Below are 17,246 nucleotides of genomic sequence, written 5' to 3'. Positions count from 1 at the left end.
ATTACTTATTTTCAAAAGTAATTAGTTACTTAGTTACTTTTTAAAAACACGATTTACAACCTGAAGAGGTGATAAAGCGATAGATCTTTCAGCCCAATTCTACTTTTTCTGCATAATCCATCATACAAAATGTAATCAAATGGAAAAGTCTCTTTTTAAAACTTGTTTTATCAGTTTTAATCTTTTAACTTTATGCATCAAGCAAAACATTTAATTATATGCACCATTCTCTGACTTGAATAAATTAGTTTAACATTTAAACCTATTTTCTACACATTCCAGCACATAAAATAAAATATTTTTTGTGTTTTCACTCACTCTTTCAAACAGATGCAAGTAAAACACAGCAGAAAATAAATAAAGTCAAAGACTCAGCGGTCCTTTTGCTCTATTTTCACCTGTAAAGCAGGAGCAGGGTAGGCGGAGGGTTACCCTGGTGCAGGTGTGCTGCGGTCAGTTGAAGAATCCGCGCGAGTGTCTCTGTGAGTTTCCCATTACATCGTAGCTACTCGGTGCTTGCTCGGAAGTTTAGGGGTTTTTTTCGCTGTAAAAAGAAGTTTTCTTCCCACGCACAGCGGACACTAATGTTTTTGTCACTTTTTATGGAATCAAACTCAAAGTAAGGTCAGTACTTCCACGCTTTAAACGCTGCACGCTCATACTCTCTCCCGCACTCGATATATTATCCATTGTTGATCTGCACACAGCTGCTGTCACCAACGTCGCACTTGCTTACGTCACTGTCATGAGACATTCTCGCAAAAAAAATCACGGTTTTAGTAACGCAGTAACGCAGCGTTCCTACGGGAAAGTAACGGTAATCTAATTACCGATTTTGCAATAGTAATCCCTTACTTTACTCGTTACTTGAAAAAAGTAATCAGATTACAGTAACGCGTTACAAGTAACGCGTTACTGCCCATCTCTGCTCCTCACCATCATTTCCACACTCTCTCTCTCGTTTCATCTCTTGCTGTTTTTTTTGTGTGTGTGTTTTTGGTTTTTGTTCCAGGAAGGAGGTTGTAGACATTGTCCTGTTTTGGCTCTGCATAATAAGGCACTGATGTCACTCCACACTGATGTCAATAGGAATATCAGGCCATGATCACATCAAAGCGCTGTTGCCATGGTGACTAAGTGCCATCGTTCTCACCCCAGAAAAAAAAAGGAGAGAGAGATGGAGAGATGGCTAGACGAAGAGGGGAAAAATGTGCTGTGTGTGTGTGTGCGTATGACTGAGATCAAAAAATCTTTGTACAGGGGGATGTTTGGTGAGAATATATGATATACAATATCTCTGTGTTAAATGTTGCATGGACGGTGGACAGAGATCGAAAGGAAGCAAAGAGCAGCCAGTGATATTGATATATCGATCTGTGTGCGCACTTGTGTGTCTTTATTATTTAACTTCTCCATGTACACACGCAGCATATTGTATCTCTGTGCTGGTGACTGAGGAGGGAAAAAAAGCTGTTTTATCTTAATGGATCTTGAAAAATCATGTTTTCCCCTTTCTTCTATCTTCTTTGCTCCTCAGGACAGCGATGGAGACAAGAGCGAAGACAATCTTGTAGTGGATGTCTCCAATGAGGTGAGACGCCAGTCTTTCTAAATGATTTTGACAGCACCTTGATGTGGCTGTTATCAGCAGGTTTTCATGAACGCATATATGTAAAAGAGGTCGCTTGTAGTGATGAATCCACAGAGAATTGTCACTTGACTCTGCTTTTCCACCTCCACTCTGTGGAGCTTTTTAGAAAATTGTCTGCTAATTTTTTTTCCCTTCATGTTCATCTTCATAGGCTGTATATAAGATGGATATAGATTCTGTGTGTCAATATAGAAGCCAGATAGAGCTGCATTATCTTTAAAGGCCACCAGGGGGCAATAGCTGTGGTCGCAGAAAGATTTATTGTCTGTGGGGAAAACGGCTCTCTGCCGGGACTTTGGCAAACACATTGCTTCTCAGTTTATGGCCTCTATCACTCATTTTGGTTCCCACTGAATAAAACATAAGACCTGCTCATTACCAAATGGCAAACAGCAAAAGTTAGCGGCTGGCTTCTGAATTTAGCGGCTAGAGTCCGAAATCTCTTTCACAAGTTAGCAGTCAAAAGAGCCAGAATCACAGTAATGAAGAAAATATCTTTAATTGGTAATATTAATGAATGCATGGTGGTGGATGACAGTTCATTATACGGGATTTACAGAATTTTTTCTTCACTTTCTTGCCAGTCAAAACTGGTAGAGCGCACACAACGACCAAACTCTGAAAGACCACTGGTTTCTTATTAATAGAAGTTCAGTCTAATTTGTGAGTGACCTATCAGGAAAATACAGACTGAGCTCTGTGCAACAAGTACTTAACATTTGTTAATAGTCAAATCTAATTAAACATCTCAGAGAAATGAAATTTAATTTTTTTTATAATTTTTTATATTTTCTTCAAAATATTTTGCTGTTTAAGAGTCATTGAAAGCATTCTTTATCCAACACAAGCTCTGTGACACAGAGGTGCAGCCACACGTGAATAAAGCATGAGTCCAACATTGGAAGGACCAGTGTTGCTCAGGGAGCCTACTGCCACCTCCTCATAACCCTGCGTTTGTATATATATATATGTGTGTGTGTGTGTGTGTGTGTGTGTGTGTGTGTGTGTGTATATATATATAAACATTAACAGCATAATTGGCCAAGGAATAAGAAAGACTTCATATTATTAATATTAATTTGACTTGATTATTTCATTATTTTTGGTTTGTTTATTATCATTTGATTAAAATGTTGCACTCCAGTTATTACTTTGTTCAGACTAATAGAGTAATCCTTTTATTTAAAAGTAGTTTTTGTGTTGTAAAACATGTTCACCAAGATATTCATTTTACGTTTTACCTTTGAAACATCAGATTTTTTTTGCATTTTCATAAGAAAAATTTAAAATTTGTCAAAGTCTAAACATCTTTGCATCTCAGTGATTCCTGTTTGCTTGCTTTAAAAAAATATTGTCCATCTGGAGTAACCTTGGTGTGTGTGTTTGTGCATGCGCGCGCGCGTGTGTGTGTGTGTGTGTGTGTGTGTGTGTGTGTGTGGGGTGCATCTGTGAAATGTAAAACGAGTCAGCAGGTATGTAGCTAGTTCAGCTTTCTGCTGCAGTTTCCTTGTAAATAGGAAGAGCTCCTATGTAAGCTCATTATCAGCTGCCACTGTTTATGCTTTCTTCTCGTGAACCAAGTCTGTACACACACACACACACACACACACACACGCGGTACTCACCTATTTCTTCTCATTTACCTCTTCTGTGTACATTTGCATCCTGTAGCTTCTGTTCTTCCATCTCTCCACTTTTCTCTCACTCATTCTTTTCCACTCTTCTTACCCCGCTCCACCTCCTTCTTTCCACCTCCTTCCTCTCATTAGATAACTGCAGTCGGCTTCATTTAATATATGCAAAGCCGTTTATGCCCCTGGAATATTTTAGTTCTTTAAATACTTCACGCAGTGTACCAAAATATGTTTCATCTAAAGCCTTCTGTATTTTGATATTGCACACAAAAGCAGAACCAGCCTCTTGTGTGATTTGGAAACTGGTACAAAAGCATAGAGGAGAAAAAAATTTGACAAAAGTGGGTAATGGAAGAAAAAGGGGAGGGAAGTGTGTGTGTGTGTGTGTGCTAGAGAGACAACCTACATGCATAGGTTTAAACATACATGTAAGCTTGTGAGTACGTGTTTGCCTGCAATTAGCAGATGAATATGTGTGTGTGTGTGTCTGTGGCTTGGAGTAGAGGATGTTATTTGTGTGCGTGTGTGTGTATAAGCACTAAAACGTCTGTGCTGATCACTGTGACCCAGAGAGAAGTGCTGACACCAGCACTTTGCTCTGGGGGAGGCAATGCTGGCTCAACAGCGGCTCCAGCCAGTGATGAAAGCATCCGTAACAGCAACATTATCTCCAGGTCCACACACTACTGCATCAGCAACACCGACAACCTCTGCTGCTTCATGTGGTGTTTCCTGAGCTCTCTCTCCCTTTATAATCCAAATAAACTCAGTGACAACAGAGTTGCTGTTGGCTTCATTAGGCTACTTAAAAATGAGAAGTAAGTTAAGTGCAGATGAGGATCTGCTATCTCAGGAAAACACACATTTGTCTTTTAGAAGTAATGGTAACTGTAGTAATTAAATAAAACTTGAAATAAAGGTCAAGACAAAGCTTGAAGCTGTCACTAAGAGCGACAGCGTTAATGAAGCCCCAGGTACCCCAGCAAAAATATTTTACTGGCACTATTGTTGGCCTGCTGTCAATAAGCATCCTGTCATCTGTGCTACTTATCATCTTTTAGCATTATTAATTGTTAAGTACTAAGAAGTTGATCCTGGAATTGACTTGGTTAAAGATTGCTCTGTTCTTCCAGTCTGTTCTGTCCCGGTACGGTTCTGGAGTGACAGAAGTTCGGGAGATTTTTGTTTGTTTGTTCGATTTTTCCTTTTCTTTTTTCCTGATGGCCTTTTGGCTGACCAACTGATCTCCAGGGCTGTGTGCATAAGGCCTCAGCTCGCCTCTTTGGTTAACGATGTGCACTTCTGATTCACTGAGATGTTTCACTGTCAAAAAGAAAGGCTTAAAATTCAACGTAATTTTTAAAGATAAACCGCCCAGCCGACCCCTCGGAGTATCTTTTAATGCAACTATGACACTCAACTATCATTCAGAGCACTTTTTCACACGTGCACGTTGGCTTCAAAAAGACATGTATACATATATTGGTAAAATTGTTATAGAAGAACTGCAGAAATGAGGACGAAGGTCACATCCTGAAAGACAATATGCCACAGTGGAAGAATGCAGCGCTTTGAAGATCAGGATAGAAAGAGAACAAAGAAAGCATTGTGCGATCAGAAATAAGATCTCTTTTATACTCATGTAGAACATTAAATATTTTCTCACCTCTCTTTGTCGCTCAGGAGCCTAACTCTCCCGCAGGCAGCCCTCCTCACTCACCCCATGGGAATGGGTTAGACCGGGCCCCCACTCTGAGGAAAGAGCTTCCAGGGTCCTCGAGCACAGGAGAGGCACCGTCCACGCCAAACCCCCGCAGCCCAACCACAGGCAAAGCCAAGGACCCTGGACAGGTAAGATAAACAGTTGCTATAAAAATCCCTACTTTGCTTACAAAGCACTGTAATTTTTAACATTTCCAGTAGAAAATCTCTTCACTTTTTACCCTTAGGCCATTCATTGCTGGCGTATATTACGCTATCATATAGTTTTGCTCTGGGGTTATAAAAAAGCTCACACATTACTTATTTATGCACACTAAATGGCTCTGATACAAAACAAAAGTTTTGTTTTTTTTTCACACCGAGAATGTTTAAGCAGTGTCATTCTGGAGGTTACTGCGACAGATCGGCCATGTTCCTTTTTTCCCCACTTTCTTTTTTATTGTTTGACATCTCTGCAGATGGATAAGTCCCAGTCCCCGTTGTCTAAGTCTGGCACCCCGTCCCCATCCCACCGTGAGGCCCTTACCCCAGGAACACCAGGAGCTCCTGGTCCCAGCACCTCCTGCCTTCGCCTAGTCAGCAAAGCAGCAACCAGTGCAGATCCCCTTGGTGAGACTCTCCTGACTGACTGACAAGCCTGCTGTAATTTAAATCTAAAATAACTGGTTATTATAATTTCACTGTAGATAAAGGCCCTCTCTGTTACTAAGCTATGGTGACACTGTTTTTTAGTATTTGTAAATTGTACAGATCATCACAGTACCACTGCCCTTGACTTTCAAACTGAGCTGCTTTACTGCAGGTCTTTTTCATACAACCAATTGGGTCAAATCAATCTTTTAATTCAGGCTTTGTACCCAGCTGACCTCTGCCCTTCATGCATTTTAACCTCTTATCCCACTTTTTTCATTTCCACATTTGTTTATACTTATATACTGAATAATCTTGCTTACTCTACGGTTTTGTTGCAAATTTGCTTAATATGATCAAAGCAAAGTTGATATACTTAATAATGTGGATGCAGTGTGGATTTGAGCGCTTCTTGGTCTGGTGTCAAACTCTGTGTATAAACAAAGTTTAGTGTAAAGAAACATTTTCCATTCTTCTCAGTCCCTCTGTGACTGTGTCTGTGCTTGTATACTGTGCATTGTTCTTCCCTTCATCCCATCCTTCAATTCCTCCTTCCTCTTTCCCTCCCTCACTAGCTCTCCGCAGTCCCATGTCTGTGCCCCCCGGTTCATACCCGGCTCATTTTGGCGTGGTGTCCCACGCAGGACTGAATGGGGAGCTGGCCAGCCCAGGAGGCTTCGGAGGGGCTCTGACTCTCTCCCCGCAAATCAGCGCCGCGGCCAGCGCGTACTCCAGAAGCCCCATGGTGTGTAAAGGCCAAATTTATCTTCTCTGTCAAGCTCTGATTTATTGTTCAGATGCAAACTTTTGACTTTTGTAGCACTGTTCAAAAACTTGATGAATCACTTCTGCGCCATCAACTGCATTCGTTATATACTCGAAGCCGTCACATTTACATCCTCAAATTCACTTTCATATAGTGCTACAGTCATAGAGAAGAGAAACTTTACTACAAAGAGTCTTGCCTTGATGGATTGCATCTATGTTACATATCAGGAAACGTGGGTGAACAAGAAGGAGCTGAAAGAGTCCAGTTAAAGTCTGATGTAGAAGAATAAATTCGTCCCTTCTAATCGCTTTACATTGCAACTATTTTTATTTATTTGGAAAATAGATTCTACTGGATAACTTCTTGCACCTTTGGATGATAATTGGAAATCATTCTGAATCTTTAAAGTAGCCTTTGCCAGTCTGTCACTTTTTTGTTCACGCTTTACTTTCCACCAGGTGGCGTATGACTCTCGGTCTCACCTAAGGGCCCCGGGGCTGCCCTCCTCTCTCCCTGGTTCCTCTGGTGGCAAGCCGTAAGTCAGAGCTTCTATCGCGCACTAAAACAAGCCCAGATTAGACGATGCTCAAGCGTGAAGAGAGATAAAATATAATGATTCAATGTGCTGCAAATTTTATCTGAAGCTGAGTCTTTTTCTGTTTTGCAATTAAAACCATCTACAGTTTTGAGGCACGTGTAATAGCATTAGTATTGTATTTATTTTGCATGGATGTGCTGTATAATTGAATGAAGCAGTTACATTTTTAATCTTATTTTTAGCTGATGGTGCTTATAGAACAGCAGAAAAGGACAACGACACAACAGGAACATACTTCAAATATTAGCTCAGTGATAACCCACAAATATTTGCCTTGGATGGGAATCAGGATGAACTGTAGCTGCTCCTCTTTGTGTTTTTAAAAGAAAATAGAGAGCATTTCAAAGATGTCCATGAACCTTTTTTGATGTCTGAAATGCTGGTGTGATTTTTAAATGTCCCGGCACCTACTCAGACAAATTTGCAGACTGAGGAATTGTGTTGTTTTTGTCATTCATTGCAGAGTGGCAATTCATTCTTGCGGCGCTAATTTGAAATCATAAAGCAGCCTCGGCTTCCAACCGCTACAGTATCGATCAGCCATTAGCAAAGCCACGCTGACTCTGCCCTGTAATATAATCTGCCATTATGCATTAATGCCCGTAGCTACGGTGAGCCCAGTAATTGCCAGAGTTCGGGGAAATACTGCTGGAGTTTCAAGGCTATTATGGTGTTGTCACACGTCACACTGCCCACTGACATATTTGTGGTCATTAATGAGTTGTGTGTATTTACCCCTAGCACTCTGCTTTTACTTGCTCGCTAACTGATTGATTGATTTTCATCTTCTCTCTCTTGTCTTCATAGCACCTAGGAGTCCAATTTTAGTTTGTTTTTTAGCTGTTGCTCTTTCTGCCTGACTGTATTGATTTATTTTCCCTCCTCTCTCTATCCCTTCTCAGCGCCTATTCGTTCCACGTGAGCGCGGACGGCCAGATGCAGCCCGTGCCCTTTCCTCCCGACGCTCTGCTGGGTCCGGGAATCCCTCGTCACGCCCGTCAGATCCACACCCTGAGCCACGGAGAGGTGGTGTGTGCCGTCACCATCAGCACCTCAACTCGTCACGTGTACACCGGAGGGAAGGGCTGCGTCAAGGTGTGGGACATCAGCCAACCAGGAAGCAAGAACCCCATGGCCCAGCTGGACTGTCTGGTGAGACGTGAAAGAAAATGAGGCACACACAAGTATTAAAAAATTGAGAAGAGTACTCTCGTAACCACTCGCACGTGGTGCATGCATCCATAGAGCAGATTTGTTTTTACTGACCATGTCGTGTTTCCTCTTCCACTTTGGTAACAGACATTAAAACGTCCACATTAATTTCCTGAATGTCCCTAGTGTTGCCATCTGTCCTGTAAAGCCTCACGCACTTCCCCCCCCCTCCTTGATCAAGTTACAACAGCCGTAATCTGACTGGTTTCTTTATCTTGTCAAATCAGAACAGGGATAACTACATCCGCTCCTGTAAAATCCTCCCAGACGGACGAACCTTGATTGTTGGAGGAGAGGCCAGCACGTTGTCAATCTGGGATTTGGCCACGCCAACTCCCCGCATCAAGGCGGAGCTGACGTCGTCCGCTCCCGCCTGCTACGCTCTGGCCATCTCCCCTGACAACAAGGTCTGCTTTTCCTGCTGCAGCGACGGCAACATCGTCGTCTGGGACCTTCACAACCAGACGCTCGTCAGGTAAGAAGGACCTCTGCAGGTAGACTGTAGTGAGACGAGAGCAGAAAGAGAAAGGTGAGAAAAAGAAGGTAGAATATTTCAGATGGAGGAAGGGAAGATAAAATATGTAAGAAGAGAAAGCGAGTGAGAAATTGTTGCAGTCTGTGGCTTCTTTAACTAACACCAAGGTCAGGTGCAAACAAAAGGGATAATCTAGCCATAGGGGATGTGAAGAGGATAAAACAGCTCTGTTTTAGCAAAGCTGGGCTTAAATAAAAAGGAAATGAGATGCGGAACACTGTCGGTTCTACGGGGAGGCAAGAATTAAAACATATTTAATCTGACACCTCTACCAGGAAAGAAGCAGAGAAACAACAGGGAGGCAGAGTCCGCTTTGCTTGTGTATTCAAAGGGCTTCCAGTTCGGTTCTTAGACCCTCTTTTGTGCGTGTTTGCGTGGTCGTTGTCCCGGCAGGCAGTTCCAGGGCCACACGGACGGAGCGAGCTGCATCGATATCTCCAACGACGGCACCAAGCTGTGGACGGGAGGGCTGGACAACACAGTCCGCTGCTGGGACCTCCGAGAGGGACGCCAGCTGCAGCAACACGATTTCACTTCACAGGTGTGCGCGCACACACACAGACACACACAGACACACACACAGTAATCATATTCTGCTCACGCTTTTTAACATGTTGATACAGGTACAGCACTTAAATGGTAATAGATCCCTAATATTGCATCTGTAATAAGATTCACCTCAATAAGGGATCGTGCACAGTAAATACAACAATAATCTACACACACACACACACATTTTGTCTCTCATTCACTATTCACTGTGACGACAGGACTACAGCTGACCACTGGTGTCAAATGAGTTTCGATCCACAGTATAATGACTTTCTCTGTCTGCCATCTGAGGTCTGTTTAGTTCACTCTATATTTAGCTCGTTTATATCACTCCACTCTTTCATTTTTCCTTTTCCCTACTTTCCACCTCTGATCTTTTGTTGTCCCATCATCTTTATCTCTTCTCTTTAATATCCTCCGATCCCTAATTTTAAGTTCTTTTATCTGTCCTCCCTACTTCCTTCCTTTGTTCTCTTCTAATCAACCTTATCTTCTTTCCCGCCCCTCATGTTGTTTTTCTTTTCACTTTTTTAAAAATAACTTCTGCGCCCTTGCTGTTGTCGCTTCTAATCCTTCTGTGTTGCCCCTCATTTTGCTTTCTGCTTTGCTTTATTCATCTTCTTTCTCCCTCTTTGTCTCCAGATCTTCTCTCTGGGCTACTGTCCGACAGGCGAGTGGTTGGCTGTGGGAATGGAGAGCAGTAACGTGGAAGTCCTCCATGTCTCCAAACCGGACAAATATCAGCTGCACCTGCACGAGAGCTGCGTTCTCTCCCTCAAGTTCGCCTACTGCGGTACAAACACAAGCACTTTATTCCGTTCCTAAATCGATTGAATTCCAGCCACTGACCGACATGTGTCCGTCTTCTCCACGCTCTTGCTTTGTAGTTTGTTTTTCCCCTTTAGTTACTCCTTTCTCGTTGATTAACATGTGTTACTGTTGCTTTGTTGTTTCAGGGAAGTGGTTTGTGAGTACAGGAAAAGACAATCTGTTGAATGCATGGAGGACACCTTATGGAGCTAGTATTTTCCAGGTGAGAGATAAGCACCGATGACTGGCTCTGATGACGTGTGTGTGTGTGTGTGTGTGTGTGTGTGTGTGTGTGTGTGTGTGTGTGTGTGTGTGTGTGTGTGTGTGTGTGATATGTCTTTTGTCAGTGTGCCATAGGGAGAGAGTCTCTGCAACACAGAGCCTTTAAGGCAAAAGAGAGAGAGATGACAGGGTTCAAAGGGAGAGAGCGTGATAAACCTCTATTTTTTTTTCACTTTCAGATTTGTTGATCCAAGGTGACTTGTGGAGATTTATCAGATGGTGCAGACTGACGCGCACACACAAACACACACAGTGAATCAAAACACGACAAACACCATCTTTCCATTTCGTTCAGTTGCTTCGTTGGAGGAAATGTTGAAACATGAATATGCAGAGAATATTTTTAGCTGAGCGAGTACATCTGGGTGTGAATGAAACTCGAGAGACGAAGGCACATTTAAGCTGAGCAGTGTGTGTGTGTGTGTGTGTGTGTGTGTGTGTGTGTGTGTAAAACAGTGTGGTTGTCATATTTCTGTAAGCTACAGTGGGCAGCAGGGTTGGCGGCTCCCGTCTTTCCCCGTGGACTGAAAGGAGAATACTGGCTATCTTGCTTTGTTATCCAAATGCCAAATGTTCCTCCTGCCAAACAGCTCCCTCCTGTCACTGTGTTAAACAGAGCTGCTCTCTCTCTCTCGCTCCTCTTCATCGCTGTCCTCCTTGCCTCTTTTCAAAGCGCCGTTTCGCTCTTGTCTTATTTTTCCTCTCTGTTTGTTGTTGTCCTCCCTCCCTCTGCTCATTTTTATCTTCTCCTCCAAATCTGCCTGGATCTACTTTCTTCTTTGACCTTGTCCTTTTTATTACTGTCCTTTGCTTTCATCGCCTTCCTTTATTTTATTTCCTGTTTCCGCCCTCTTTCTCCTCATGCTCGCTTTCATTCACGTCCTTTAGCTGGTGTGTGGCATCACTCTCTTTGTTTGCTTTCTCTCAAGGGAAACTGGAAAAGGACAAAGGTCATAAAGAGTACAATCCAATCAAGATATGCAGACTGAAAGAAAACAGATGGAACAGTCCGATGAGTCTCGAGTTCAGAAAGTTTAATGAGGGCGACTTTTGTGCAGTGCAAAAAGTTGTTCTCTTAAATCAGTGAGATTAGAGAAGCGACTATTTGCGGTGCACAGGGAGAACACAGGCATCCACTTGTTTCACTGTCCAGCCGGTATTCACACCATGAAGGTTTCCCCTCTTCCTTTTTTCAGCTTTTATTGAGCTGTTTTTCGCACCGAAATGCCAAACATGCTCTCATCCTTTCAGCGGTATTGGCTCAACAAAACAAGCTGTGTTATCATTCTGAAATGTTGCTTTTTATAAATGTTCATTCTCCCTGCTATAAATTTTAAATATGACAGTTAAATGGCACATTAGCTGAAAATCTGTGCTGCCAGGTACATGCCACCGTGTTCACGTCACATGGTAGCATGCAGCTTCACATTTTCAATCACAAAGATGTTTTTTTATATACAAGTTCTTAAATAATGATACTTATTTTTAGCTCGTTCACTTCGTAACTAATGTGTTACCGAACATTTTAGGCTAAAAGATGAATCAAATAAACCCTGTGACTCTTTTTCCAGAAAGCAGACAGTGTGAAAAAGACAAAAGTCACAGACATCCAAAAAGTAAATCAGAGTTTTAAGTTTCTCTGGGTTTTTCAATGTCTTCTTTACTTTTCTCATCTTTAAACTCATCCTTTAACCTGTCACTGCCCCCCCCTCCTGCTATCTTGTTATAGTTTGAGGATTCCTGTGTGAAATGGCCTCTCACCAGTGCCCTGATGATTGACAGCCCCGCTGAGCTTGTAGCGAGGAAAGGAGGAGAGGGCAGAGAAGTTTAGAGAGGGAGAGGAGGAGTCGACATGAGAGCTGGGGCCTGAGTGAAAGGGGAGCCTAAGAGGATAGAGAGCGGTGGTGGAGGAGGAGGAGAGTCTGGGAGGAAAGGGAGGAAGATAAATGATGATGGAACAGTAGGGGGGAAAGGAGGTGAAAGGGGGAGGTGGGGTTTAGAAGTAGCTTTAGATCATCTAAAGCCAGGTGCCCAGGTCTGGCTTTGGGATACAGAGGGGGAAAAGAGAGCGAATAAAAGGGAAGGATTGTGCATTTTTCCAGTTGAGGCTACCAGGCTTATGCTGCTTAAAACCTGGAGTTAATGTGGCAGTGTCTCACACTGGAGCAGACGAATGAGTCAGCATCATGGAGCTGTGGAGTTGTCTGTTTGGAAATAATTGCCGACTGTTTTGAAATGCAAATATGTCTTGTATGATTGAGTATTAAATGATGAGTCACATCTTTTCTAACATCTCTTTGTGTTCCTTTCTCTCCATCTGTCTTCATCCATTTATCATCACATCCCTCTTGCTTTCTCTCTCACCCCACCCCCCACCTCTCGAACACTCCCAGTCCAAGGAGTCTTCATCAGTGCTGAGCTGTGACGTCTCCCCAGACGACAAGTACATAGTAACTGGCTCTGGGGACAAGAAGGCCACGGTGTACGAGGTGGTGTACTGAGAGCCGGGACAAGATGGGAAGAGACAAGGTGGAGATTTTAGGGGCGGGACACTCTGCCAACCACTCCTGATCCTCATTACATCAGCAACAGAAGCACCTCCGTCTCAGTCGTCTTGAGTCCTCCTGACTCTTACCCCCAAAACATCACTCCCCCCCCTCTCTTTTTTTTTTTGCTGTGATATAAGCTACTGTGGAAGCTCCCAAATGCCATCTCCCCTCCTCCCCCTTCCACTTTTAGCCCAAGGATGAGGCATGATAGCAGAGAGAGAGAGGCAGAATGGGGAGCAGCAAGATAAGAAGGACAAAGGAAAAGGGCGGTGGAGCATAAAGATAAAGTTTGGAGGAGAAAGAGGGAAAGATGAGGAGAAGAGAAAGAGTGAGTGCGGAAGGAAGAAATGAAAGGGAGGAAGAGGACGATGAGAAGGAGGAGGAGGGAGGCAGGGTAATTAGGGCTGTTTCCTGATTAAGAGCTCAGTGGAAGGGAGGCCCCCAGAGGAGGTGCGGAGCGGCACTGTGGGAGCGCCAGCCAGGAGCACTGATACCACACAATCGATTCATTAGCCAGACAGTGGAAGCCTTAATGAGGCTGACGCCGCAGCTCGATCTCCCCAGCGAGAGGTGTCAGGAGCTGGGGAATGATGACGCTCCGAGACGGAAGGGGGCTGCTTCAGATATCCACATACACTGACATGAAACATAGACCTGCTAATACACACACACGCGCGCGCGGCATCAGGCTAGAATACACACACACTCGCTTCCACCCCCTTGAGGTACTCGTATGAAGAGAGAAACACACACAACACATAGAGCACCCAATTAAACATTCACCGCAGCGCTCCCCGTCTCACTGCTAATATCTATTTTATTTTGGTCTGACAAAGGCAGCGTCTAATGAGCAGCGGAGTCAATGGGATTCTCCCAGGGCCCAGAGACACAAACAGAGAACATCAGCCGAGCTGTTCATTCTAATTCCTCTGGATTGTTCTCCTGACACCGGGCGCTGCACTCACTCTCATTAAAGGCACTGTCAGCTAGATGAAGTAGCAGCACGCCAGCTTCACTGTAAGGTGGACGAGGGGGCAAATTAACACCACACGTTTACGCTATCATCAGCAGCCAACTAAGCAGCGACTAATCCGATTCCTTTCAAATTTTATGCAACTAGTTGCTGTTTTCATTTACAGACGAGATTACATGTTTATCAGAGTCATTATCTCCATCTCTGCCTGCCTGCTTACGTGCTAGTGTTCAAGTGCTCGGGCTAATTCTTGTTTCATAAGCTATTGATTTCTATTAACTGAGATGCTAAACACCTTAAAGAATTTTTTACATTTTCACTTGCTCACTGAGATTACGATTAGAAGATTTATGCCACTCTCATGTCTGTAAATTCGCCGCAAGCAGCCTTCCAATGTAGCTTGGCCAACAGACAGAAAACAGGTGCCCAAAAGAGCATTTTACTCTTTTAAGGGCGTACAAATCGGTTTTTATTGACAACATTTGATGCACTACACTAGCTGGCTTAAACACCTTACCGCTGTCAACTGCATGCTGAAGTTTCAGTGCAGCCAGAATAAAAATAGTTGAAATTACTTGTGTCAATATGTCACAAACAATGCAATCAGTATCGTCCATGAGTTCAGCTTCTTTTGGCCCGTTTATGCCAGACCGGTCGCTTTGCATGCAAACAGCTCCATACCACCGTGTAGGGGAGAGCAGCGTGTCGTGATTTATGAGCTGAATCATCATCACTATGCAAACACATTTTAATGACAGCTAAATCACTGTGATTTTTACTTTCCACTAATTAGTTAGAAACACAACTTTCAGCCTTTCTTATATTTTAAAATTGGGGTTTTTGGAGACCTGGGATTTTGGGTCAGCTTCTGTTGTGTGTTCAGGCTATAAATAAAACAGACGTGACAGTCAACACAAAAGGGTTCAGACATTTTTCAAAGTGCCTGTTTGTTAATTTAACACAAATCGCTAAACTTACAGGACAGAAACTACATATCAATCCTGTCAGGGTAGTATTGATCCAGTACCAATAGCAGCATTGGTATCGTTACTATGGCAACATTCAGAAAATAAAATAAATGCATAAATCAGAGTTGTTTTTTTTTCCAGAAAGCCTGATGTTTTCAAACTGTTGCAACATCTCCCTCTCTGTAGTGTGTGACTCTCCAAGCTTCTGTTACCAATATGTGCTTAAACCAGTGGTTAAAAACCAGCACAGGCGTAAAGTCAGTGAGCATAAATATGTCCTTACAAGCTGGAGACAGGTGCTTTTGGTGAATTTGGTTTGCATGCCATCAATAAAGTTTGGCCAGGTGCTTCCTCAGATTGGATGCGTTACCGTGGCCACCTTCACATTTAGCACCACAAATGTCACAGAGGGCGTCGTCTGCATATATCACATCAGATCGCTCAAACGCTGCTGAAGTCGAGGTTAATACTTTCTCCACTTTTCTGTTTGTGGGCTAAGCTTACTTGCGTATTAGTGGCCCTGACTAATAGCAGGCTAGTAAAACGATGATTCTCCCTGTTTTTCTTCTGTGGCTACACTGAGTATTAATCTATTCTGAAGTATTCTAGCACGTTGTACGGCTTTTACTTGGCTTTTTGTGGATAAACGCATGAGCATTGGAGATGCTGGTAAGGAGTTTTTAGGGGTTTTTCTTTACATTTCAGACAGAGTCAGGCTACCCGTTCTCGTTTCTGTGTACTAAGCTATCAGGCCTTGTAATTATTGTACAGACATGAGAGTACTATCAGTCTTTCTAATTCTTGTTATGACAGCAAATAAGAAAAATATCAAGCTACTTCTTTAAATATAATCCTTACTTTTGATTCCTACTTGTATCATATTCCAAACTGGCAGGCAAACTGTATATCGGAGCTCTCTGCTTCTGTAGAACATGCATCACCAATGTTTAGACTAAAAAGGCACATTTCAAGATTTTCTTTGATTACTCGTTAATTTCTGAATTTTTTTTTTTAATAGTGATTGCTTGTCTTATGTAATGATGTGTTTATGTATTGGGGTTGCCTATGATTATGGGTAGGAATGCACTCACACATGGAGACAGAATATCAAGAGGAACACAGGTGGGACTACTTTTTTGTCTTCTTTTTTAAATCAGGGTACCTTTTATCCTTGGTAATGGTGATGGGCAGAGGGTGTACAACATCAGCAATCCAGTGTAAAGAAAAAAAAGAGCTCCTCTGTCCACTCCTTGTTTTTATTATCCCCCTTTTTTTCCAAAGTGGTAGTGCGTGTATTTTAGTCTGTTTTCAGTCCTTACTGTGTAGTAATAAGCCGTTTCTGTTGAGTCTGTGGACCGTGTACAACAGGCGTTGGCTGCGACATGAAAATATAGATTTAGCCATTGATTGATCGATCGAGGTTCCACTTTTTATTGCATGTTTGTTGCATTAAAGCTCCACTGCTGGTAGAACAAAATCAATCTGGTTTCGTTCGGTAAATACAGCGAACGGTCTCACAGCCGCAGTTTTACACAAGAAAATCTTAGCGTGACAGTATGCAATCTAGCTCATCTGTATAAAATGTCAGCAGGACTCTTCCATGCTTCTTGCTGCAGCACTAATGCAGAATAGGAGATTTACGAGAGACTTCTGAGATGGCTTGTGTACCAGCCAGGAGTCAGAGATAATCTGTACAGTTTAATGCCTTTGCCTGCCTGTTTCCCTTTCTGCCTGACAGCCACAGGCAAATCTAAACAATATTCTCATACACAAGCTTGTAATCTACTCAAAATGATGCTGTATAATGGCTATGCATTTGGTGGTATAGCATAAATATTTGGGACATTGTATTTGATACTTTTCTTTAACAGTAGGTAACACGTCTCCCCTGCTTGTGCTTCTCTGTTCCAACAGTGTTCAAAACTTATTTTTCCCCCCATTTTACAAGTTCATGTAAAGTTTCTCTTTTAAAAAGCCAAGGAACTTCCTCCTTTTTTTCCTTTTTTTTAACTGGGTCTTCCCTCCTGAAGTGTTTTCCCACGTGCTGTAAAAGAAATACTATGTGTGAAAAATAAACCAAACTTGTGTTCATCCTTTCCAGTGTCTTCTGTGTCAATTATTCTACTATGGGGATGGCAGTGGGTGCTCTGCTTTTGGTGTAAATTTTAACATCTCTAGAAATGAGGCCAATGTGAAAAGTTCCCTAACATGCATCTCCTCTCTCTATTGTCTCTGTAACAGCCTCAAGTAACAGTGGTGAGAGCATGCTTTGTTGAAGATGGATAGCACTACCTAGATACACAGGGGACCGACTGCACTGTGGAGAAGAAAGCCAAATCCTAATGTGAGCCAAATATTAAC

General features: G+C 42.7%; 1 protein-coding gene across 4 annotated transcripts in view; it reads left to right on the top strand.

Annotated features, from left to right (window-relative positions):
• Nucleotides 1-16,981, top strand: part of tle2b (TLE family member 2, transcriptional corepressor b) — a 78,297-nt gene extending 61,316 nt beyond the window's left edge. For 3 of the 4 annotated variants that reach the window (XM_086284366.1, XM_086284365.1, XM_086284368.1), the window contains 11 exons: nt 1,538-1,591; nt 4,969-5,136; nt 5,466-5,616; nt 6,213-6,382; nt 6,865-6,941; nt 7,907-8,156; nt 8,444-8,691; nt 9,145-9,292; nt 9,946-10,096; nt 10,260-10,336; nt 12,789-16,981. In XM_086284366.1, the coding sequence (XP_086140492.1) occupies nt 1,538-1,591; nt 4,969-5,136; nt 5,466-5,616; nt 6,213-6,382; nt 6,865-6,941; nt 7,907-8,156; nt 8,444-8,691; nt 9,145-9,292; nt 9,946-10,096; nt 10,260-10,336; nt 12,789-12,896 (1,602 nt within the window). In that variant the 3' untranslated portion in view covers nt 12,897-16,981. The remainder of the gene's footprint in view (nt 1-1,537; nt 1,592-4,968; nt 5,137-5,465; nt 5,617-6,212; nt 6,383-6,864; nt 6,942-7,906; nt 8,157-8,443; nt 8,692-9,144; nt 9,293-9,945; nt 10,097-10,259; nt 10,337-12,788) is intronic. The other variant, XM_086284367.1, reaches the window with a different exon arrangement.
• The last annotated feature ends 265 nt before the right edge of the window (nt 16,982-17,246 follow it).

This window comes from Aulonocara sp. 'chitande type north' Nkhata Bay, linkage group LG23 (genome assembly GCF_057382095.1).
Source record: "Aulonocara sp. 'chitande type north' Nkhata Bay isolate Kocher_YH1m ecotype deep benthic linkage group LG23, A_spYH_male_GT1.1, whole genome shotgun sequence".
Lineage (NCBI taxonomy): Eukaryota > Metazoa > Chordata > Actinopteri > Cichliformes > Cichlidae > Aulonocara > Aulonocara sp. 'chitande type north' Nkhata Bay.
Note: the sequence above shows the minus strand (reverse complement) of the source record. Positions and strands in the feature narration are given on the sequence as shown.